Below are 23,574 nucleotides of genomic sequence, written 5' to 3' on the forward strand. Positions count from 1 at the left end.
GGCTGTTCTGATGTATTTTACTTTTTCCCCTGCTGATCAATGCAGTTGCAAGATTGAAGCTACACACCTCTGAACCCACAAAGTGGCTATCACAATCCCTTCTAGTGTGTGCTATTTTTTTTTTAAACCGCTAGTCTCTGACTTTTACAAGCTTGATTCTTAATTGAAATTTAGTTCTAGGGGAAACAACCAGAGTTACACTAAACTTCCTTCCATCCATCCTGCCTAGATGAAAGCCGTAGAAAAAAGAAAAAATATGGTGGGGCTGATAACTAACAAAACAAGCAGCCATACTTCAGATCAGAGTAAGGAACAGATTTCTATGGAAACTAGTGTTTTTTAATGTGAGCATATAAATATGCTCAGGTGCAGAAACCCTGCATATAAGCTATACCAAAACTTTAAACACAGTGCCATCATTCAAGAGAAATGCTGCTAAACACCAATTGTCCACCATTAACTGCTTTGAGTCAGACTAAGTTGCAAGTCTGAACAACAGAAAACTCAATAGTTTCAGCAATTACACAGCACAGTCTTCTGTTTTACAGACCGATGCAGTGTATTAGGAATCTAAGGTGAAAGTTCAACCTGATGCTGAATAAATATTGAAGAAGCTTTTTCTTTTTTTAAAAAAAGCCAAGTCAACATTTTATCTCTACTATGTAGTTGTGGACCACAAAGTGAAACAGTTTTTCCTTGCCAAGTCTAGTTAGGTACAATGTTAAGTGAAGAGGAAAGGGAGATAGAAGTTTGTCAGGTTACTTTCACAGTTAAGTCTGCCAAAGAGGCAAGGGATCAAAGTCCATTGAAATACTACACAGTAAAACCAACATGATCATTTCATAACTACTGGTGGTGACAGTCCTTAACTCACAGAACATAAGTTATCTTAAAGAGGAAAAACCCTGTTAAAATGCTGAGATTACTTCAGTAAAGACAGACATGCAAAACTCATATACCATGAGATCACCCCATTCAATCCCTAAATCATATGGGACTTCTATTCTTCTTCTTCACATCCTGCTACCATTTTGAAAGGAAAGCACTAAGCCTTTATGCCCAAATCTTAAACTGATGCTTCAGGCAGTGTCCTACAAAAACCTAATAACTCCCCTAAAGTCAACCAGCATTGTGTTTTATGATTAACCTGTGAATAACAGTTTTTGAAGAAACATCAGGCATTCATGAAAAATGGAAATCATTACTTATTCTGAGCAAAGAGAACTCTTACAAATTATTTTAATCTTATTTCATAAATAATGAAAACAACCTCAAAATGAATACAGGTATATGTCATATGAGTTATCACCTATATATTCCATGGAGGTGACAATTACTGCCCAAGTGACCTACAAATGACAATTACAGTTTAAGAAAGTATAGCCAAAATGACGTTTTCTTGCCAGCAAAGCCAGCTTGCAAGTCGGGAAGTACAGATCACACCACAACCACCACAGGAAGGTGTTAGGTCTATTAAGGCTCATTATATCAATCACAAAAGCCCAAAGGTTGTTGGTGAACAGAAACTCCTCAAAAAAAAAACCCCACCCAACAGCTAAGCTTACAGCTTCAAGTGGTAATCTCTCACCAAGAATCCACATAGCACAGGCAGACAGAACAAGGAAACAGTATGTGAGTGATACTGCACATAGCAGCTACTGCTTGAGGTTTCATAACAAGCCAGGTAGTACAAACCCATCTAAAAGCTATAACTACGCTCAAGGAATTCTGATTACTCAAGCTGTAACTGCTTTCTAATTAGGAATATTCCATCTGCAAACTTCCTTCTGAAAGGGCTAAACCTCTGACAATACCTGACCCAGATAGTTTTAGTTACTTGCTGAAGCAGAGTAGATAAATAGGACAGATATTTCGAAGAATGTGACTCCTTGTCTGGCACAATTAAAACAGATCTTAAGCTCGTTAGGCTTACTAAAGCACTGATAACATAGACTCAGGACACCTGTGCCAAGATTAGCACTCAAGGAACTGGTTTCATAACATTCCAAGGCCAAAGGACTGATGAGCTAATTCAATGACCATGTATGGACAAAGGAGGCCCAAAGTTCAACCAGTGGACAAGTGAGGAGGACCCCCGAAGACCACCAAAGAGGACGACTGCGCCTGCGGATTGGACATTTGCATATGTTAATGAGTTCCAGGAAATCTCATGTTTGTTTATATGAATTCTCGGAAATCCTGTGAATATGTAGGACTTTATAGTATATAATCTTTGGAAGTTTGCCAAATCATTGGAGCACTCATGGTGGAACGATCCCCAGTGCTGCCCAGCGCTGCAATAAAGGATGCCTGCTTAATAGTAACTTTGTTGCTATTGAGTTGTATTTCGGGAACTTTCTGAATACTCCGTTTCCTCCTGTGGAGAGGTTCGGACGTTGAGGAATAGTATCCGCGAATTTTTGTATCAATTTTGGCGTCCCAGATGGGACCATCTCTGTCCGGCTGCAGGACCCCCTGAGTCGGAGACTCCCTTGGCCGGCCCCGGAGACTTCTCTGGAGGGACTCCCCGATTTGGCAGATCCATGCAGGGGCAGACAAGGACCTCTGGTAAGAATAAGGCATTCTTTTTTTTTTTCTCTGTTTTGACCGGTCATTTGAAGCTACTCATAAGTCGAGGTCCATGAGAACCCCACAGGGTGGCATACAATTCCATGTACAATTTGTATTAATCACCTGGTTACTACGTTGCATGGTTGTATTGATCATTTGATTAGTACAGTCGTTTATTTGTGCATTTCTATTTGATTCTGGTTTACATACGCGTGTGTGATATATGTTTGGTATACACATATTTGAAAATCTCTGATCATCCTATGTCGACATTTATTATCAGGGGGTAGTAGTTGTTATTGTATCTGTGACAGTAATTGTTAGTTGTGTGTGGTGTTCGTGCCCCAGTCTCTGTCCTTGTCCTTGTGTTGTATAAATTTTAGAATGGGGAACCAACAAGGCGGAGTTCTGAAAAAGAGCCCTTTGGGCTGCATTTTAGCTCACTGGAAAGATATTGGGGGACCACCTGGAGGGAATGTGAATCATAAAACCTTGATAAAATATTGTAATCAGTGGTGGCCTTTATATAAGTTTGATGATGGAGAAAAATGGCCTTTTAACGGAACTTTAAAGTATAATACTTTGTTGCAACTTATGTTATTTCTACGACGAGAGAGAAAATGGGATGAAGTGGTTTATGCAGATATGTTTTTCACTTTGCAAAATCACCCTGAATGGCAGAAAGAATGTGGAATTAATCTAGCACCCCAGAACCCTATGGTTCTGGCGATAGAAGGAGAGGAAAATAAGCAAAAGAGAAAATTAAAGAGGTGTTGCTCGGCGTGTAGCATTGGACAGAGATGTTTAAAAGTTGGCTCGCAGAATGAAAGGCTGGAGGATTATTTGCCTCCGCCAGAGAGAGAAGGTGATAGGGAAGGAGATGCTGGTGCTGTTGGGGGTGAAGAATCAGAGGCACGAGTCAGGGAAGAAACTAATATCGGATTTTCTCCCATCACTGCCAGAACTCGGAGTGAAGTGGGACCTATTATACAGGCTCCACTAAGGCAGGCGATGGGAGTGGGAGGACCTGTTAGAATTAAAGTGCCTTTTACTTTAGCAGACTTGGACTGCTGGCGAATTACTGCAAAGAATTATCGGGATGATCCCGAAAAGGTTGCTAAAGGATTTGAATTAATTGTGAAAACTCAGGACCCTGATTGGGAGGATGTGGATGCAATGTTGGATGCGGTGTTTAGTGAAGTACAGACTCTGGTTTTGGTACAGGGAATGGATTGCTTATGATATCAGGAGAAAGTTACAGAAGGTGCAAGGAACAGATGCGAGAGATTTAGAAAAATTGCTGGAGACTGCTTGGCAAGTGTATTGGAACAGAGATAGTCAGAAAGAGAGAATAATGGGCAAAACAATTGCTGATGCTACAGTGGCTGCCTTGCGCACCACAGGGGGTCAGATACCCTCTCGGAACTCCTCGGGAAACAACGCTAATGAAGGGAGAGGAGCCATGAGAAGTGGTGTAAGTGCCTCACCCAGAGGAAATCAGCCCCTCTTGAGAAACCAGTGTGCTTATTGTAAACAAATGGGGCATTGGAAAAAGGATTGCCCGAGATTGGGCAAATTGGTGAAAGTTGCCAACATGGAAGAAAATTGACGGGGACCAGGGGAATCTTCCCTAGCGGAGCCCTTGGTAAGAGTACAGCTAGGGAAAGAGGAAAAACCTGTAGAATTTCTAGTAGATACAGGTGTCACGTTTTCAGTATTAAATCAGAATTTATTGCCCGTAAGTAGACAAAATGTTAATATTGTGTGAGCAACTGGACAGGTCGAGAAGGCTTTCTTTTTGAAACCCTTAAAATTCAGAATTGGGAAGAGTGTAGAGATTCACAAATTTCTCTATCTGCCTGAAGCTCCTAGACCACTTTTGGGAAGAGACTTATTAGCCAAAATAAAATTTAACAATGGAGAAATTGTTTTTAAAATACCAGAAGAAAAACACATTGAAATTCTAAGTCTGGCTCTCACTGAACCCCGAGTTAAAGAAGAAGAAATTATACAAGAAATAAAAGGCCAGGTATACCCAGGAGTATGGGCCTCGGGAATAACAGGAAAAGCTAAAAATGCAGAATTGATTGTTGTTAAATTCAAAGAGGGAGCACGACCTATTAAGGTAAAACAATATCCCTTGAAATCAGAAGACAGGCAAGGAGTGAAAAGCATTATAGAAGAATTTATAAGATTCAGATTATTGATTGAATGCTCTTCAGAGTATAACACTCCTATTTTGCCTATCAAAAAGCCTGATGGCAAAACATATTAATTGGTACAAGACCTGCGGGCAAAGTTTTACACCCGGTAGTGGCAAACCCATACACCTTATTAACTAGTTTAAAAGAAACCTATGAATGGTTCACAGTACTAGATCTGAAAGATGCATTCTTTTGCCTCACCTTGGCCCCTGAAAGCCGCAATTTATTTGCCTTTGAATGGGAAAACCCTGATTCAGGATGAAAAACCCAACTAACCTGGACAGTGTTACCTCAAGGATTTAAAAATAGCCCCACGATCATTGGAAATCAATTAGCTAAAGAATTGGAGGCCTGGAAAAGACCTCCAGGAAAAGGTATCCTTTTACAGTATGTGGATGATATTTTGATAGCCACAGAAAAGGATGAAGAATGTAAAGAATGGACTGTGAGTTTGTTAAATTTTCTTGGACTAAGGGGTTATCAAGTCTCATTACAGAAAGCCCAGATCTTGAAGAAGGAAGTAATATACCTGGGATTCGTAATTTCTAAGGGACAGAGACAGCTCAGGAATGACCAAAAAGAAGCCATTTGCAGGACTCCAGAACCAACCACGGTAAAAGAACTTCGAACCTTTCTGGGAATGACAGGTTGGTGCAGATTATAGATATATAACTATGGACTTTTGGTTAAACCTCTATATGAACTGCTGAAAAATAGCCAGATACAATTAATATGGACTGATGAAGCCAAGAGGGCATTCAAAGAACTGAAATTGGAATTAATGAGGGCTCCAGCTTTGGGCCTGCCCAATGTAATGAAGCCCTTCTGGCTGTTCTCGTATGAAAGGCAAGGAGTGGCTTTGGGAATTTTGGCCCAGAGAGTGGGTCCTTATAAACGAGCTGTAGCGTACTTCTCCAAACAATTGGATGAAGTAAGTAAAGGATGGCCAGGATGCCTTCAGGCAGTGGCTGCCGTTGTTTTGATCATCCAGGAAGCCCGAAAATTCGCATTGGGGCAGAAGATGATTGTGCACACTTCCCACACTGTAACCTCTGTTTTAGAACAAAAAGGGGGACACTGGCTCTCGCCATCAAGATTCTTGAAATATCAAGCAGTTCTGATGGAACAGGATGATGTAGAAATTGTCACATCTACTATTATCAACCCTGCTTCCTTTTTAACCGATAAACAGGAAATGGAGGCTGTCGTGCATGATTGCATAGAAACTATTGAGACTGTGTATGTGAGTAGGCCTGACTTGAAGGAGGAGCCGCTAGAAGAAGCTGACCACACTTGGTATACCGACGGGAGCAGTTTTGTAAAGAATGGAGTTCGAATGGCAGGATATGCTGTGACCACCACAGACCAAGTGGTGGAAGCGAAGTCACTCCCTAAGGGCACATCTGCACAACGAGCTGAAATAATTGCTTTAGTAAGAGCATTAGAGCTTGCTGAAGGATTGCGAGTGAATATCTGGACAGATTCAAAATATGCCTTTGGTGTAGTTCATGCCCATGGGGCAATTTGGAAGGAGCAAGGACTTTTAACCGCTCAAGGGAAAGTCATAAAACACGCTGATATAATTTTGCGACTTTTAGATGCTGTACAACTTCTGTCAGCGGTAGCGATTATGCACTGCAAAGGACATCAGAGAGGTAACACTGACAGGGAAGTGGGAAATAAATTGGCTGATCATAAGGCAAGGCAAGCTGCGGAACAAGGTGAGATACTAAGTCTAATTCCTGAAAAATCTTTGCCACTACCTGAGATAGCTGAATATGATGAAAAGGATCAGAAGTTAATTACTGATTTAAAGGCTGAAATTTGCCCATCAGGGTGGGCAATGTTAAAAGATAACAGAATAATAGTTCCCTTTAGAATATTATGGAAATTGGTAAGAACAGAACATGACAAAACTCATTGGGGAACTGAAGCTTTGTATAATTCCCTCACCAAGCAAATAGTAGCCAGAAATCTGTTTCAAACTGTAAAAACTATGGTTGATAGATGTGAAATATGCTTAAAGAATAATCCAAAGGTAGAGAATCGTGTAACAAAAATTCTATTGAAAGAAATTATTCCCAGATTTGGAGTGCCAGAAGTGATCTCCTCTGACAGGGGACCACACTTTGTGTCACAAGTAGTTGAACAAGTTAGTAGACTTTTAGACCCACTGCGAATCAGGACCAACTGATTAGATTACCATCCACTTGTAAGAAGGTGGCAAAGACAAGGCAAAAACATATGTTGTTCTTTAATATATCCTTTCCAGCCACACCTCCCTGTAGAGCTTGGAGGTGCAGGAACTGGAATAGGACTCCTAAATTCAGTAGATGTGATAAGAAGGAGTCCTTAAATCTCTTTAATGAAAGTATAATTGCCCAGATACAATCACTTAAAAATTTGACAAAATTTATGGATTGGACTGTTTGTACCCTACAAGTTATGTGGCAATTGGAACAAAAGAATAAGGTACAGTCCTACTTGATGAGTAATAATGAGTTTATGTGGAGAAAATTGTTTGGACAATGGGTCCACCCCAGACACTGGGTAAAAGCTTATTCGCAATTTGTGCAGTGCTATGATAGATGGTGTGCAGGAAAATTAATATACTATAATGTAACCGACCCTGAAACAATGTGTAAATTTTTAATTCTGCCAACACTCTTCTCGAGTCAAGAGAACCTAGAATATTGGTTACCAGAATTCCGAGAGAAATATATTGGGAATGATAACAAAACATATGATTTGGATCTCTGTGAAACCACCTCTGACGGCATCTTGTGTGGACAACAATCTGAATTATATGAACCCTGCTTGTTAGAACATTCTGTTAACAATTGTAAATGGATGATCCTGTCTCCTAATGTGTTTGAAATGTTTGAAGTAGTTAATGCTAGATATGTGTGCTTAGTGACTAACAATCGATCAGTAGTTGAAGAATACAACGTGACCACCCCATTCATAGGATGCTTTAAGAATATAACCCATTTAACTTGGCATGGACAAACTATGAAACATATTCATTTTTGCATATACAGAAGAACAAGTAGCAATGTTTTGGCATTATGAGAGCTTAAAATTAAGTCATGCAAGTTTATCTCTGAGAAAACGGTAATAACCAGACAAGCTTGTCGGACTGTCTAGTCAAATTGAATCTGATACCACCCATCACCGGTGGGATATCTTTTCAGGATACTCACCCTCTGCAGAGAAAACTTTGAATATTGTAGTTCACCCGCTTTTGATATTGTTAGTGTTTGTTATCGTACTAACAGTCGTCAATTGCCTTTTGTGGTATAAGCTAAAGAAACTGGCCATAAGAGTTTGGGCGTTGCCTAAGGTAATGAAATATGAAAATTTAGAAACTTGGTAAAAGAATTTACAAAGTTTAAAGAAAAGGGGGGAATGAAAGGGCCAAACCTCTGACAATACCTGACCCAGATAGTTTTAGTTACTTGCTGAAGCAGAGTAGATAAATAGGACAGATATTTCGAAGAATGTGACTCCTTGTCTGGCACAATTAAAACAGATCTTAAGCTCGTTAGGCTTACTAAAGCACTGATAACATAGACTCAGGACACCTGTGCCAAGATTAGCACTCAAGGAACTGGTTTCATAACATTCCAAGGCCAAAGGACTGATGAGCTAATTCAATGACCATGTATGGACAAAGGAGGCCCAAAGTTCAACCAGTGGACAAGTGAGGAGGACTATCGGAGACCACCGGAGGACCCCCGAAGACCACCAAAGAGGACGACTGCGCCTGCGGATTGGACATTTGCATATGTTAATGAGTTCCAGGAAATCTCATGTTTGTTTATATGAATTCTCGGAAATCCTGTGAATATGTAGGACTTTATAGTATATAATCTTTGGAAGTTTGCCAAATCATTGGAGCACTCATGGTGGAACGATCCCCAGTGCTGCCCAGCGCTGCAATAAAGGATGCCTGCTTAATAGTAACTTTGTTGCTATTGAGTTGTATTTCGGGAACTTTCTGAATACTCCGTTTCCTCCTGTGGAGAGGTTCGGACGTTGAGGAATAGTATCCGCGAATTTTTGTATCGCTTCCTTCCTCCAAGCTTACTTCCTTCTTGGAAATATTTACGAGACTCAAAAAACTCAAACACATCTAAGATAATAACTTGAAAAACTTTACATAATGTTATATGCACAGAATAATCTGAAATTCATTTTCATATTGAAAACACCTATACACAAATGATAAAGTAACCTCTTCTCTATCCCTTTCACCAAATAGGGAAAGTCAGTTTTCCACATTACTCATTCTTTTGCCTCTAGAATGAAGCATCTCCCTACATTTGCAGTTTTAGTATAGCACTCAAAGTAAAAAAACCCAAAGAGGCACAAATTAAAATTATTGAAATACCTCACTGGAGGCATGTCGTGGTTTAGCCCCAGCCAGCAACTAAGCACCACGCAGCCGCTCGCTCACTCCCCCTACCCCGATGGGATGGGGGAGAGAATCGGAGGAGTAAGAGTGAGAAACACTCCTGGGGTGAGATAAGAACAGTTTAATAATTGAAATAAAGTAAAATAGTAATGCTAATAGTAACAGTATAATAATGATAATAATAATAATGATACACGAAGCAACTGATGCACAATGCAATTGCTCACCACCCGCCGACCGATACTCAGACAGTTCCCGAGCAGCGATCGCTGCTCCCCGGCCCACCCCCCCCCCCAGTTTATATACTGAGCATGACGTCATGTGGTATGGAATAGCCCTTTGGTCAGTTTGGATCAACTATTCTGGCTGTGCCCCCTCCCAGTTTCTTGTGCGCCTGGCAGAGCATGGGAAGCTGAAAAGTCCTTGACTAGCATAAGCAGTACTTAGCAACAACTAATAACATCAGTGTGTTATCAACATTCTTCTCCTACTAAATCCAAAACACAGCACTATGCCTGCTACTAGGAAGAAAATTAACTCGATCCCAGCCGAAACCAGGACAGTATCCACCCCTTATTCTATACCATCTACGTCATGCACAGGCCCTCCCCTTTCCAATGTGTTTAATCACCACCGCTTTCCCTATCTTGATATACACACAGATATCATTCCCTTCGTCTATGGTCCATCCCTCTAAAATGTCCATTGAGTTCATTTAGCCCATGACTTTGAGTTCCATCTGTCATCACACTCTTTCAGAGCAGGAGAGGTGGTGTGTAGTGTTGCACTGTTGCATGCTGAAGACAGTTCTCATTCCAACATGGTTTCATCAAAGTTCATTTTCATTAAGCTGGGCAATTCTTATTGCAATACCATTGATGTGGCATATAGCAATCATAATATACAGTATTATATAATTAATATTAACCTACTATATTATTATATTAACATTAACTCTATTATTATATTAACATGCAGTTAAGAGATAACATACAGTTAAGAGATGAAATACAGTATTATAAAGCAATTCATATCATACAATTCAGTTCATTGGCTATTTTCACCCAAAATCAAATTCCCTTGAGGTACACATTGGACTTCCCCATCCTTTCGCATCACCCACCAAGTGTACCCAGGTCCTTGAGCAAAAGCAATCCCATGAATGGGTTTGCCTTTGCCAGAGGGGGAAGTAACCCAGACTGTCTTCCCCAGCATATTTTTTATGTGCACTACAGGGACTTTATCCCCTTCTACAGTACGTAAAAGTTTTAATTGGGCAGGGCCAGCTCGATTGGCAGATCCCCTAGTGTTGACTAACCAGGTGGCTTTAGCTAAATGTGTATCCCAATGTTTGAATGTCCCACCACCCATTGCTCTCAGGGTAGTCTTTAACAATCCATTGTATCGCTCAATTTTCCCGGAGGCTGGTGCATGGTAAGGGATGTGATATACCCACTCAATGCCGTGCTCTTTGGCCCGGGTGTCTATGAGGTTGTTTCGGAAATGAGTCCCGTTGTCTGACTCAATTCTTTCTGGGGTGCCATGTCGCCACAGGACTTGCTTTTCAAGGCCCAGGATGGTGTTCCGGGCGGTGGCATGGGGCACGGGATATGTTTCCAGCCATCCAGTGGTTGCTTCCACCATGGTGAGCACATAGCGCTTGCCTTGGCGCGTTTGTGGGAGTGTGATATAATCAATCTGCCAGGCCTCCCCATATTTATATTTCAGCCATCGTTCACTATACCCAAGGGGCTTGAACCGCTTGGCTTGCTTGATTGCAGCGCATGTTTCACACTCATGAATAACCTGTGCAATACTGTCCATAGTTAAGTCCACCCCTCGATCACGAGCCCATCTATATGTTGCATCCCTTCCTTGATGGCCTGAGGTGTCATAGGCCCACCAAGCTATAAATAATTCACCCTTATGTTGCCAGTCCAAATCCACCTGAGCCACTTCAATCTTAGCAGCCTGATCTACTTGCTGGTTGTTTTGATGTTCTTCAGTGGCCCGACTCTTAGGTACATGAGCATCTACATGACGAACTTTTACAACCAGGTTCTCTACCCGGGCAGCAATATCTTGCCACAATGCGGCAGCCCAGATTGGTTTGCCTCTGCGCTGCCAGTTGCTCTGCTTCCATTGCTGCAGCCACCCCCACAGGGCATTTGCCACCATCCATGAGTCAGTATAGAGATAAAGGACTGGCCACTTTTCTCGTTCAGCAATATCTAAAGCCAGCTGAATGGCTTTCACCTCTGCAAACTGACTCGACTCCCCTTCTCCTTCAGCAGTTTCTGCGACTTGCTGTATAGGACTCCATACAGCAGCTTTCCACCTCCGATGCTTTCCCACAAGACGACAGGACCCATCAGTGAACAGGGCATATTGCTTCTCATTTTCTGGCAATTTATTATACAGTGGGGCCTCTTCAGCACGTGTCACCTCCTCCTCTAGTGATATTCTAAGGTTTTTTCCTTCTGGCCAGTCCATGATCACTTCCAAGATTCCTGGGCGACTGGGGTTTACTGTTCGAGCCGGTTGTGTGATCAATGCAACCCACTTACTCCATGTAGCATCAGTTGCATGATGTGTAGAGGGGACCCTCCCTTTGAACATCCAGCCCAACACCGGCAGTCGGGGTGCCAGCAGGAGCTGTGCTTCAGTACCAACCACTTCTGAAGCAGCTCGAACCCCTTCATATGCTGCCAATATCTCTTTCTCAGTTGGAGTATAGCGGGCTTCGGATCCTCTGTATCCCCGACTCCAAAACCCTAGGGGTTGACCTCGAGTCTCCCCTGGTGCTTTCTGCCAGAGGCTCCAGGTAGGGCCATTCTCCCTGGCTGCGGTGTAGAGCACATTTATAATATCCTGCCCTGCCCGGACTGGCCCAAGGGCTACTGCATGAACTATCTCCCGTTTCATTTGCTCAAAGGCTTGTTGCTGCTCAGGGCCCCATTTGAATTCGTTCTTCTTCCAGGTCACTTGATAGAGAGGGCTTACGATCTGACTGTAATTTGGAATATGCATTCTCCAAAACCCCACAACGCCTAAGAAAGCTTGTGTTTCCTTTTTGCTAGTTGGTGGGGACATAGCTGTTATTTTGTTGATCACATGCATTGGGATCTGACGACGTCCATCTTGCCATTTTATTCCTAAAAATTGGATCTCCTGTGCAGGTCCCTTGACCTTACTTTGTTTTATGGCAAAACCAGCCTTCAGAAGGATTTGGACTATTTTCTTTCCCTTCTCAAAAACTTCTTCTGCTGTGTTGCCCCACACAATGATGTCATCAATGTACTGCAGATGTTCTGGAGCTTCACCCTGTTCCAGTGCCGTCTGGATCAGTCCATGGCAAATGGTGGGGCTGTGCTTCCACCCCTGGGGCAGTCGGTTCCAGGTGTACTGAACACCCCTCCAGGTAAAAGCAAACTGGGGCCTGCACTCTGCTGCCAAAGGGATGGAGAAAAATGCATTAGCAATATCAATTGTGGCATACCATTTAGCTGCCTTTGACTCCAGTTCATATTGAAGTTCTAGCATGTCTGGCACGGCAGCACTCAGTGGTGGTGTAACTTCGTTCAGGCCACGATAGTCCACTGTTAGTCTCCACTCCCCATTAGACTTTCGCACTGGCCATATGGGACTGTTAAAGGGTGAGCGAGACTTGCTGATCACTCCCTGGCTCTCCAGTCGACGAATCAGGTTATGGATGGGAATCAGGGAGTCTTGGTTGGTGCGATATTGCCGCCTGTGCACTGTTGTGGTAGCAATCAGCACCTGTTGTTCCTCAACCTTCAGCAACCCTCAATCGAAGGGTCCTCTGAGAGACCGGGCAAGGTTGACAACTGTTTCATTTCCTCTGTCTCCAAAGCAGCTATACCAAAAGCCCACCGGTACCCTTTTGGGTCCTTGAAATACCCTCTCCTGAGGTAGTCTATGCCAAGGATGCACGGAGCCTCTGGGCCAGTCACAATGGGGTGCTTCTGCCACTCATTCCCGGTTAGGCTCACTTTGGCCTCCAGTACAGTTAGCTGTTGGGATCCCCCTGTCACTCCAGAAATACAAATGGGTTCTGCCCCTCTATAGTTTGATGGCATTAGCGTGCACTGTGCACCAGTGTCCACTAGAGCCTTATACTCCTGTGGGTCTGACGTTCCAGGCCATCGAATCCACACAGTCCAGTAAACCCGGTTGTCCCTTTCCTCCACCTGGCTGGATGTAAGGCCCCTCTAACACTGGTCACAGTATTCGCTGTTCACGCCTTGTAAATGTGAATCAAAAGTCCCTTGATTAAGATCTGGAGTAGAATTAGCCCTCCTCCTCTGTCTGGGGAACTGCTCACTGGAAACTGGAGCTGCAATTTTCCTGGGAGAACTGCCTTTTCTAATAGTTTTTCCTTGCAACTCACGCACCCGTGCCTCTAAGGTTGAGGTGGATTTTCCATCCCACTTTCTCATGTCCTCTCTGTGATCACGCAGGTAAAACCACAGGGTGCCCTGTGGTGTGTATCCTCTATATCCTCTCTCTTGAGCATAGGGACGTTGACTCCTAATGGCTGAGACACTGGTCCGTGCAGGTGGGGAGTAGGACAGATCCTCTCTGAGTTGTTGGAACTCTTGGCATATTTTTTCAGACAGTTTTTCCACAGCCGGGATACAGGCCCGTAGAGAGGAAGAGATACTTTCTTCATATTCCCGGAGTCGTCTAGCCACTTCATCCACTGTTGGTGCCTCGTCATCTTTCCAGGCCAGTATTGCCAACGAGTTGGAATACGATGCTGGTGCGCTCCGTACCACCTTCCGCCACATGGGTTGTGTGCACCTGACTTCATCTGGATCTTTGGGTAACTGCTCATCATTCAGGCCCCTATAAATCACCTCCAACACGCCTAATTCCCTCAGGTACTGGATACCCTTCTCTACGGTGGTCCATTTGCCTGGGTAGTATAAAACATCCTCCTTGAAGGGATACCTTTCCTTCACACTTGACAGAAGTCGCCTCCAGAGGCTGAGCGTTTTTGCCCCTTTTCCAATTGCTTTGTCAATGCCCCCTTCCCTAGAAAGGGATCCCAGCTGCTTGGCTTCCCTACCCTCTAAATCCAGGCTACTGGCCCCGTTATCCCAGCATCAGAGCAGCCAGGTGATGATGTGCTCACCTGGATGATGACTGAAGTCTTTTCGCATATCTCGCAGCTCACTCAGGGATAGGGATCGGGTGGTCACCATCTCATTTATGGGTTCTTCCTCCTCTGGTTCTCGTGATGGCCCTGGTTCATCTTCATCCCTTACTAAACGAACTGATTTCCTCGTGTATTTTTTCTTCTGTATAGGGGCAACTGATACTGGTTCGGGTTGGTTCTCTGGTTTAGCCGCAGTGTCTGTCACTGGGGTTTGAGTAGCCGCAGTGCCCATGGCTGTGGTTTGAGTAGCCGTAGTGCTCATGGCTGTGGCTGGAGTAGCCACAGTGCCTGGGGCAGGGGTTTGTGTAGCTGCAAGGCCTGTAGTGGGGGTTGGAGTAGCTGCAGGGCCTGTAGTGGGGGTTTGAGTAGCCACAGTGCTTGTTGTTTTGTCATCAGACCCAGAGACCTTCTCTTTCTTTTGAGGGTACTGATTAGTGTTGACCACGGCTCGATAGGCATGGGCCAGTCCCCAGCATGTTGCAATGATTTGTGTCTCTCTGGAGCTACCAGGGTGACAACATACTTCTTCCAAATACTTTACTAATTCTTCAGGATTCTGCACTTGTTCAGGGGTGAAGTTCCAAAACACTGGAGGTCCCCACTGCCCTAGGTACTTGCCCATACGATCCCATACACCCTGCCATTCATAACTATCCAGCCTTGGGGTAGATCTCTGGATGATATTCTTAAATTGCTTACTGACCTTTATCAAAAACGAAACAACATTCCCAAGAAGTATCAATAGAAGTATCTTAACTGCCCAGGGGTGTTCAAGATACTGGAAAGTTGTTGTAATGAAGGAGGAAACATCATAGAAGAATGTAGTGAAGGTGCCATTCTGTATTTCCTCCACAACAAGCCTCTCAGAGGAAGAGGTATAATTGCTAACTCTCTCCATGAGGTAGTACCCGAAGTACAGTAGTGACTTCTGTATGAAACCCAAATACCAAAGTATGCTGAAGGTCAGGGTTTTGATAAGGAGCCTCCCAAGCAAAAGATCATGAATCACTGCGGAGCATAGCACACTACACAAACTGACAGCAAGCTTTAACGCATGCCGCAAAAAAAAGAACATGGCGCAGATCAGATGAACTAATATCGTGACCGGCAACTGTTAACAGACTCCTTAATACACTCTGGTTAATCTGTTATTATCTCAAACCCTTTGTGCCCCACGTTGGGCGCCAAAAAGGACTGTCGTGGTTTAGCCCCAGCCAGCAACTAAGCACCACGCAGCCGCTCGCTCACTCCCCCTACCCCGATGGGATGGGGGAGAGAATCGGAGGAGTAAGAGTGAGAAACACTCCTGGGGTGAGATAAGAACAGTTTAATAATTGAAATAAAGTAAAATAGTAATGATAATAGTAACAGTATAATAATGATAATAGTAATAACAATATACAAGCAAGTGATGCACAATGCAATTGCTCACCACCCGCCGACCGATACCCAGACAGTTCCCGAGCAGCGATCGCTGCTCCCTGGCCAACCCCCCCCAGTTTATATACTGAACATGACGTCATGTGGTATGGAATAGCCCTTTGGTCAGTTTGGATCAACTATTCTGGCTGTGCCCCCTCCCACTTTCTTGTGCACCTGGCAGAGCATGGGAAGCTGAAAAGTCCTTGACTAGCATAAGCAGTACTCAGCAACAACTAAAAACATCAGCGTGTTATCAACATTCTTCTCCTACTAAATCCAAAACACAGCACTATGCCTGCTACTAGGAAGAAAATTAACTCTATCCCAGCCGAAACCAGGACAAGGCACCAAATATTTGCTTACAATAATTAAGTTGTTCTTCCTGTTACCTTCTTAAACTGCAGATCACTGTCTCTGAAATACTTCAGTTGTTTTGCAGCTGCCAAGTAGCTTTAGTCTAAAAAGCAAATTAATCTATACAAAATAATATCTTAACATTCCACATTCTCATCTTGAAGTCAAACCTTCAAGACTGACAACCACCAATGCCAGTTCTCTAATGTGGACAGTTCTTGCTAATATAAGAATCATCCTAAAAAAAAAAAAAAAAATTGCCCAAGAGGTTTATCTCTTTTCCTACAGCTGTGTTAGTACTAATCCTCTAGAGAAGCAGCATGGGAGAGAGACAGTGGGTCTCCATTTTGTGTAGTGATTTACAGATGTGCATTTTTTTTTTTCCCCTCCCCAAAAATATTTATATATGGGCTTTACTTGAAGAGATCACACTTCTAGACACATAAACAAGATCAAAATACTTATTTTTAATGCTTTACTTCTAGGAAGCAATCTCAGTTTTTCATCATCCTCTCCTATTGTGATGCATCAACATACAGAATAAAAGTCTGTTAAATTCAGAAGTTATGCACTTTCAACAGATACCTTTTACATATCATTATTCTTCTGAAAGTAACAGCATTTAGGAAGTGTAATTAATTTCATGTTCTGTAAGGGAAAAGATGAAAGAAAAAAAGCCCATAAGTCCCCAAAGTACCTGTCCTCTTCAGTTTGTGGACCCCTATTTCCCCCCCCTTCTCAGTGAGAAGGCAGACCACTAATGACCAAACAATAACCCCACAATTCTATTACCAGTTTCTCTTTCAGAAATGCCTCAGAAGTAACAAGCAGCCATCAGCTGGCAATCACCTAGTCAGCCTAAAACAACGTTGAAAACTGAGACTGGGATTTATTTTCCTCTTCACTGCCAGCACACTTTGCAGACTACTTTCCTTTGTGCCTCAGTTTCATCACCTGCAAGATGAAAATAATGACACCAGTTTTTCTTTAGGAAGACTCACTGCAAGGATGACTGGAGCTCAGGAACACATCAGAAGTTAGCAGACAACCCAGGCTGCTCACTGCACCCACTCCTCCCCAATTCTTCAGGGAATCCTCCGGTAGTTAGACCAGATGTAAAACAAAGCATGCCTTTTTTTCAAGGCCAGTGGTTTTCTACCTTCTGGTCTACAGGCCACAAGAACAGACCACTTCTAGTGAAGGTAACAAACCGCAACACTTTTCAACAAGAAAATGCGTGCCGATAATATGGCCAAGCTTATCAGAGTTGAAAAAGCCCAAAAAATACGAGTCCAGTGAGGGACACAGCATCTTTATTAATTAAAACTGTCGGCATTAACAGCCACTGCACTACAGAAAAACCCAGATAATCTTCAGTCTTAACCTCCATGCCATGCTAGTAGGTCAATAAAATGGCATCAAGACAGGGGAAGGGTTACGGATGGGGTACCCCCAGCAGCTGGTACTACGCACAGCGGCAAGAAAATAGACTCGACAGCCCCCCCCCGGCCCCCATACCAAGGAAGCCCCAGGCGGCCCGGCAGCGGGCAAGGCCATGTTGTGATTTAAGCGCCACCGCTGGGCGAGCTCCATCAGTGCCCACCGAGGGGAGGCAAGAAGCCGCGACGGGGAGCGTGCGGCGACACCCGCACCCCCTCACAGCCCACCCCGCTAGGCCAGGCCCCACTTGGGGAGGGCCGCTCACGGCCGCAGGGAGCGGCCAGAGAAGGCTGCAGCCAGGCACCTCCGCCGCAAGGGACCGACTAGGGAAACGAGTGGCGAAGGGCTGCCACCCTCCCCCCCTCTCTCCCAGCCAGCCCTGGCCGAGCGTCCGCCCGCGGCCCGCCGAGCCCAGCTACGGCCCAGAGGAAGAATGGGCCAATGCGGCCCCCAATGGACGGGCGCCCCTCAGGGTGAGGTGCACAGAGATAGCAGAGAAGCTGGAGGAGAGGGCTGAACAGAAGGGGAAAACCGCCTACGACCACAAGCCTCCCCGACCCTTACCTGCTGCCGTTACCACCTCACAACACCCCACCTCCCAGCGCAAGTCCCTAAATAACAGCTTCGCCGCGCCATCACGCCGCTGTCCCTCACGCGCGGCCCCACAACCCATCACGCTCTCTCCCGCCTGCACCCTTCCCTCCCTGACTCGCGTCGCCATTGGCGATAGGTGCGCGCAGCCAGCTGGGGGCGGGAAGAGTAGCGGCATTGTGTGAGGGGAGGCGGGTGCTTCTCCTCCCCAACCGCCGCTATCTGCCCGGTGCTCCTCGTCCCCCTCAGTGTCGGGGAGAAGGCGAGGGCCGTGCCTGGGCCCCCCCTCACCTCGGAGAAACGTTCCCCGCAGGGTTATTCCCTCAAGGTGTGTTTCAGGGCATGTAAGAACAGACAAGGGGCTAGAGAACCCCGTTTCCCGGGGAGGGTGGGAGCACAGCCACTTCCATCGCCCCCTGAGGCTCTTACCTGCGCGGTAGGCAGCAGCTGCAGGGCCCCTAGCTGAAGCGAGACAGCGACAGCCCCAGCCCCAGCCTGGGCCGACGCCGGCGGGGCCTCTGGAAGCTTCTCCCGGCCCTGCGCTGCTGGCGCGGCGGTGGTGTCCTGTTGAAGGCTAACTCGTATCAGGCCAAGATGCTTTTGTAAGCTGGCAAGTAAAGGACACTTAATCATCCCTAATCAGAAGAACAAGCATTCAGTATCCTTTAACCAAAGACATCCCGGAGCAACTAGACCTTGAAGAAGTACTGAGAAACTGATAAAAGGGAACATCCTACCCCAGCAGGTAGGAAAAACTGGACGATTGCCGAAAAACAGTAACTGGGGGAAAGGTAATTCTGGCAGGGGGGGGATCGTGACCACCAACTCAATTTAGGACCAAAAAGATTTGCCCCCCCACACCCGTAAGGAGCATGCATGCTAATTTACATAGCAAGCGAGGCTAATTAGAATATAGTTGACCAATAGCAGATAGGATGGAAATCTGATAGCCTGAAGCGATTCCTGGTTTATTGCCAGAACTTGTAGAACAACACCCCCCACACCAAATCCAGTCCAGCATCAGGCCTCCCTCACATGTTTTATAACTCCTCAAATAAGCAAGAGCTCTTGTATTTCACAGCCTATTTATAGACTCAATGTAAAACTATTTCCACATAGCTGAAGTTGCACAGAAGAACAAAACAATTTGTTTGCAACTGTACTTAAGTTTTCTGTATTGGCACAAAATATCATTAATAGAGTAACAATTTAGTTGCTATATTCGGTTTTGTCTGAGCTCTTCTTCTAAGATGATTAGCTTCCCCAAAGATTTTCTATAGGTTTTGAAAGTGATGATAGCATGCTTGTCTGTATACCTTATCTGTTCTTCAGAACCTTCTGCAAACTCTAGATGGATGGAAAGATACCTGTCGTGGTTTAGCCCCAGCCAGCAACTAAGCACCACACAGCCGCTTGCTCACTCCACCTGCCCTGGTGGGATGGGGGAGAGAATCAAAGGAGTAAGAGTGAGTAAAACTCCTGGGTTGCCATAAGAACAGTTTAATAATTGAAATAAGTAAAATAGTAATGATAATAATGACAATATAATAATGATAATAATAATAACAATATACAAAGCAAGTGATGCACAATGCAATTGCTCACCACCCACTGACCGATACCCAGACAGTTCCCGAGCAGCGATCGCTGCTCCCCGGCCAACTCCTCCCAGTTTATATACTGAGCATGTCATCATATGGTATGGAATAGCCCTTTGGCCAGTTTGGGTGAACTATCCTGGCTGTTCCCCCTCCCAGTTTCTTGTGTACCTGGCAGAGCATGGGAAGCTGAAAAGTCTGACTAGCATAAACAGTACTTAGCAACAACTGAAAACATCAGTGTGTTATCAACATTCTTCTCCTACTAAATCCAAAACACAGCACTATGCCTGCTACTAGGAAGAAAATTAACTCTATTCCAGCCGAAACCAGGACAATACCTCAAAAGTATAAAGAAACAGTCTCATGGACAGACTGAGTCCCATTTCTCTATGGTATCAGTCAGCGGGCACGTCAGTCCTGTATTTTCCACCAGCCCTAACTGCAATGGTGACATGGATGGTAGGGTAGCCACTGTCCTTGTGGGTGACCTGAAGACAGTCGTAACAGCCTCTGTTGATCACTTTTTTGTCTTGTTAATCCAGTAATTCTCAGCCAGGGTTGCTGTTTGGCTTGCCTTATGCTACTTAGAGGAAATAACTTGACATCCATGTTGCAAATGGAAGTAAATGGACTTAAATGCGGTAAGATATATTTTTCTTAAATGATTACCATCTACCCCAAATGTGGTTTGTATTAACCTTTTCCTTCTTTCACAGGCAGGACTGAATGTTTTGGGCAATTATATTACATCACCCAGTGGGCTGAGTTTTCTTTTTATTCTTATGAAACCTAGGGTTTTAATCTGACAGGAGGATTGTTCATGTTGCAGTGATTTCTAGTTCTGTGTCAGCACCTTCTCTAGTAATAACTGCTTAATTTTGAATCTTGTTGGTGAAGGTGAAACTCTCAGCTGTGGTCATAAACACTGGGCCAAAACCTCTGCTGGCATAAACAACATGGTCCATGGGAGCTGTAATTGCTTACATTCTGGCATGGGGTCTTGTAGTCTGGAATATAAAATAAATTTTCTGGACTGTGGCCTTTTAAAATATACAGACTGTACTTTCAATAACACACCAAAAATCTGACTGTTCTTACAACATCATTAGACATTTTCTGGTGCAAGGAAGTAAAAACAGGTTAATAGCATTATGACTGCCATTTGATAGAATCAGGTCATTCAGGATCCTGGGTAAAGAAAGCAGTTAAGCCCTTCAAGCATATTGTGAAGTGCCTTTTCTGCACATGGATGATTTCCTGAAAAAATCTTAAGTTTGATATACTGCATTGTATTCATCCGTAGTGATACACAGTATACTGCACTGTATATGCACTGTAGTACTGATATATAGGTAATATAAACACCAGTAATTTCAAGTTTCAAATATTCAGAGAAATTAAAAATTCTTGCCACATTTTAAAAATGTTTCCGCAAACCAGCATTTTAATTTGCATATTGAATTAAACAGTATATGAAATAAGTTAGTCTATTGAATTCATTAAATATATGAGGCAAGAATAAAAGGAAGTTAATTGTCAGGAATTGGAAGGTCTTTGAGATGAATTATCCATCTATTCATTTACACTGCAATTTGTGTTCCAACACAGTGCTCAGACCAGGGCTATATAGGACATTTCCAAGCTTCCATGCTCCACAGCTAGGATATAAGTAGGTGGAGCATGCCTTCACACATTGTTTTTTCAGCCCCAGGAAGAAGGGGATAGCTTGGGAATATGGAGATGGACAATAACACCTGAAAAACATTCAGTGATTGGAAAAGGTTTCTGGGTAGCTGCTTGGCTGTGAGAGCAGAGATATTTTTAGAGATGCTGTAGAGATTGCCTAGGAACAAACTTGTACCACTCTTTGGATCATTTCAGCAGTTTTGCAGCAGGTTGTGACAAAGTCTGCAGTCAATGCAAAACATACTGAATCCTACAATCAGTGTGCCACAGAGAGGAAAAGATCTTCCTGAAGTGTACTGTTATCTTGGTATAAGGACATGAAACATGCCATAGATACATTAGGGTGTGAAAAGATTTCTCAGTCCTGGATACATGTGGTTTTGTTGGAGATGGGCTGCTGTCAGAACAGGGATTTTAGGAAAAATTTTCAGAGTCATGGAGAAGCTGAACAATATAACCCTTTAATGGCAATGTTCTGACCCATGACAAGTCAAAGACATTTTCTGGGAGGTAGCTGAATTACTATATGGAACTATTTGGGAGGTTCAGTGATACATCCAAACCTCTTGATGAAGTGATGATGTTATCTCAGCTTGTATCACTCTCCTGAACTTGAACTTATGAATATGGGTGTTCAGTGTTCTTACACTGAAGATGGATGTCCATATTCTGACACTTCTTGACAGTAAGAAAAGTCACTTTTTCCCCTGACAGTGGAGAGGACCAGTCCTTTGGCCTGGGTGGCCAGAATAGTACCAGACTCTTGTGCTGAAGCCATAGTCTTGTACGTCATGAAGTCATGGTAAAGTCCCCTGAAGAAGAAGGGAGGAGACTGGGAGGCAGCAGCAAGGAAAAATAGATGATGTAACTGTTGGAAATGATTTAGTGAGGGTCACAGCATTTCCCAGCTTTATAACTTACCAAACATGAGCTGCCCAGTGGCAGCAAAAAACAGGCTTGGGAATTCATTACTTCCTTTTGAGGGAGATAGGAGGCTACTGCTTTTTCACTAGAATAATTAAGTGTTTGCAATCATACAATCATTTAGATTGGAAAAGACCTTTAAGATCATCAAGTCTACCACTAAACCAATTAAGGGTAGAGTAATAATTAATTTCATGTTTCCTGGCTTGGTGGCTGGATTATTTTTTAATGAAAGTAAAACTAGGAAACATTAAGGTTGGAAGGGACATCTAAGATCATCAGTCCAACCATCAACCCAACACCACCATGCCCACTACACCATGTCCCCAAGTGCCACGTCTACACGTTTTTTGAACACTTCCAGGGATGGTGACTCCACCACCTCTCTGGGCAGCCTGTTCCAATGCTTGACCACACTTTCTGTGAAGAAATTTTTCCTAATATCCAATCTAAACCTCCCCTGGCGCAGCTTGAAGGCCATTTCCTCTTGTCCTATTGTTATCTACTTGGGAGAAGAGACCAACACCCACCTCGCTACAACCTCCTTTCAGGTAGTTGTAGAGAGCGATAAGGTCTCCCCTCAGCCTCCTCTTCTCCAGACTAAACAGCCCCAGTTCCCTCATCCGCTCCTCATAAGACTTGTTCTCTTGACCCTTCACCAGCTTCATTACCCTTCTCTGGACACGCTCCAGCAACTCAGTGTCCTTCTTGTATTGAGAGGCCCAAAACTGGACACAGTATTCCAAGTGCGGCCTCACCAGCACCGAGTACAGGGGGGTGATCGCTTCCCTGCTCCTGCTGGCCACACTATTCCTGATACAAGCCAGGATGCTGTTGGCCTTCTTGGCCACCTGGGCACACTGCTGCATCATGTTCAGCCAGCTGTCAACCATACCCCCAGGTCCTTTTCTGCCGGGTAGCTCTCTAGCCACTCTCCCCCAAGCCTGTAGCGTTGCATGGGGTTGTTGTGACCCAAGTGCAGGACCCGGCACTTGGCCTTGTTGAAACTCATACAGTTGGCTTCGGCCCATCGGTCCGGCCTGTCCAGGTCCCCTGCAGGGCCATCCTACCCTCCAGCAGATCGACACTCCCACCCAGTTTGGTGTCATCTGCAAACTTACTGAGGGTGCACTCAATCCCCTCATCCGGATCACTGATAAAGATATTGAATAAGACTGGCCC

General features: G+C 44.2%; 1 protein-coding gene across 1 annotated transcript in view; it reads right to left on the reverse strand.

Moving 5' to 3' along the window:
• Window positions 1–8,463: 8,463 nt before the first annotated feature.
• Window positions 8,464–23,574, reverse strand: part of LOC142596475 (ankyrin repeat domain-containing protein 55-like) — a 97,391-nt gene continuing 82,280 nt past the window's right edge. The window contains 1 exon segment of the mRNA XM_075725595.1: window positions 8,464–8,541. Coding sequence (XP_075581710.1) covers window positions 8,464–8,541 — 78 coding nt within the window.

This window comes from Pelecanus crispus, chromosome W (genome assembly GCF_030463565.1).
Source record: "Pelecanus crispus isolate bPelCri1 chromosome W, bPelCri1.pri, whole genome shotgun sequence".
NCBI classification, from domain to species: Eukaryota; Metazoa; Chordata; class Aves; order Pelecaniformes; family Pelecanidae; genus Pelecanus; species Pelecanus crispus.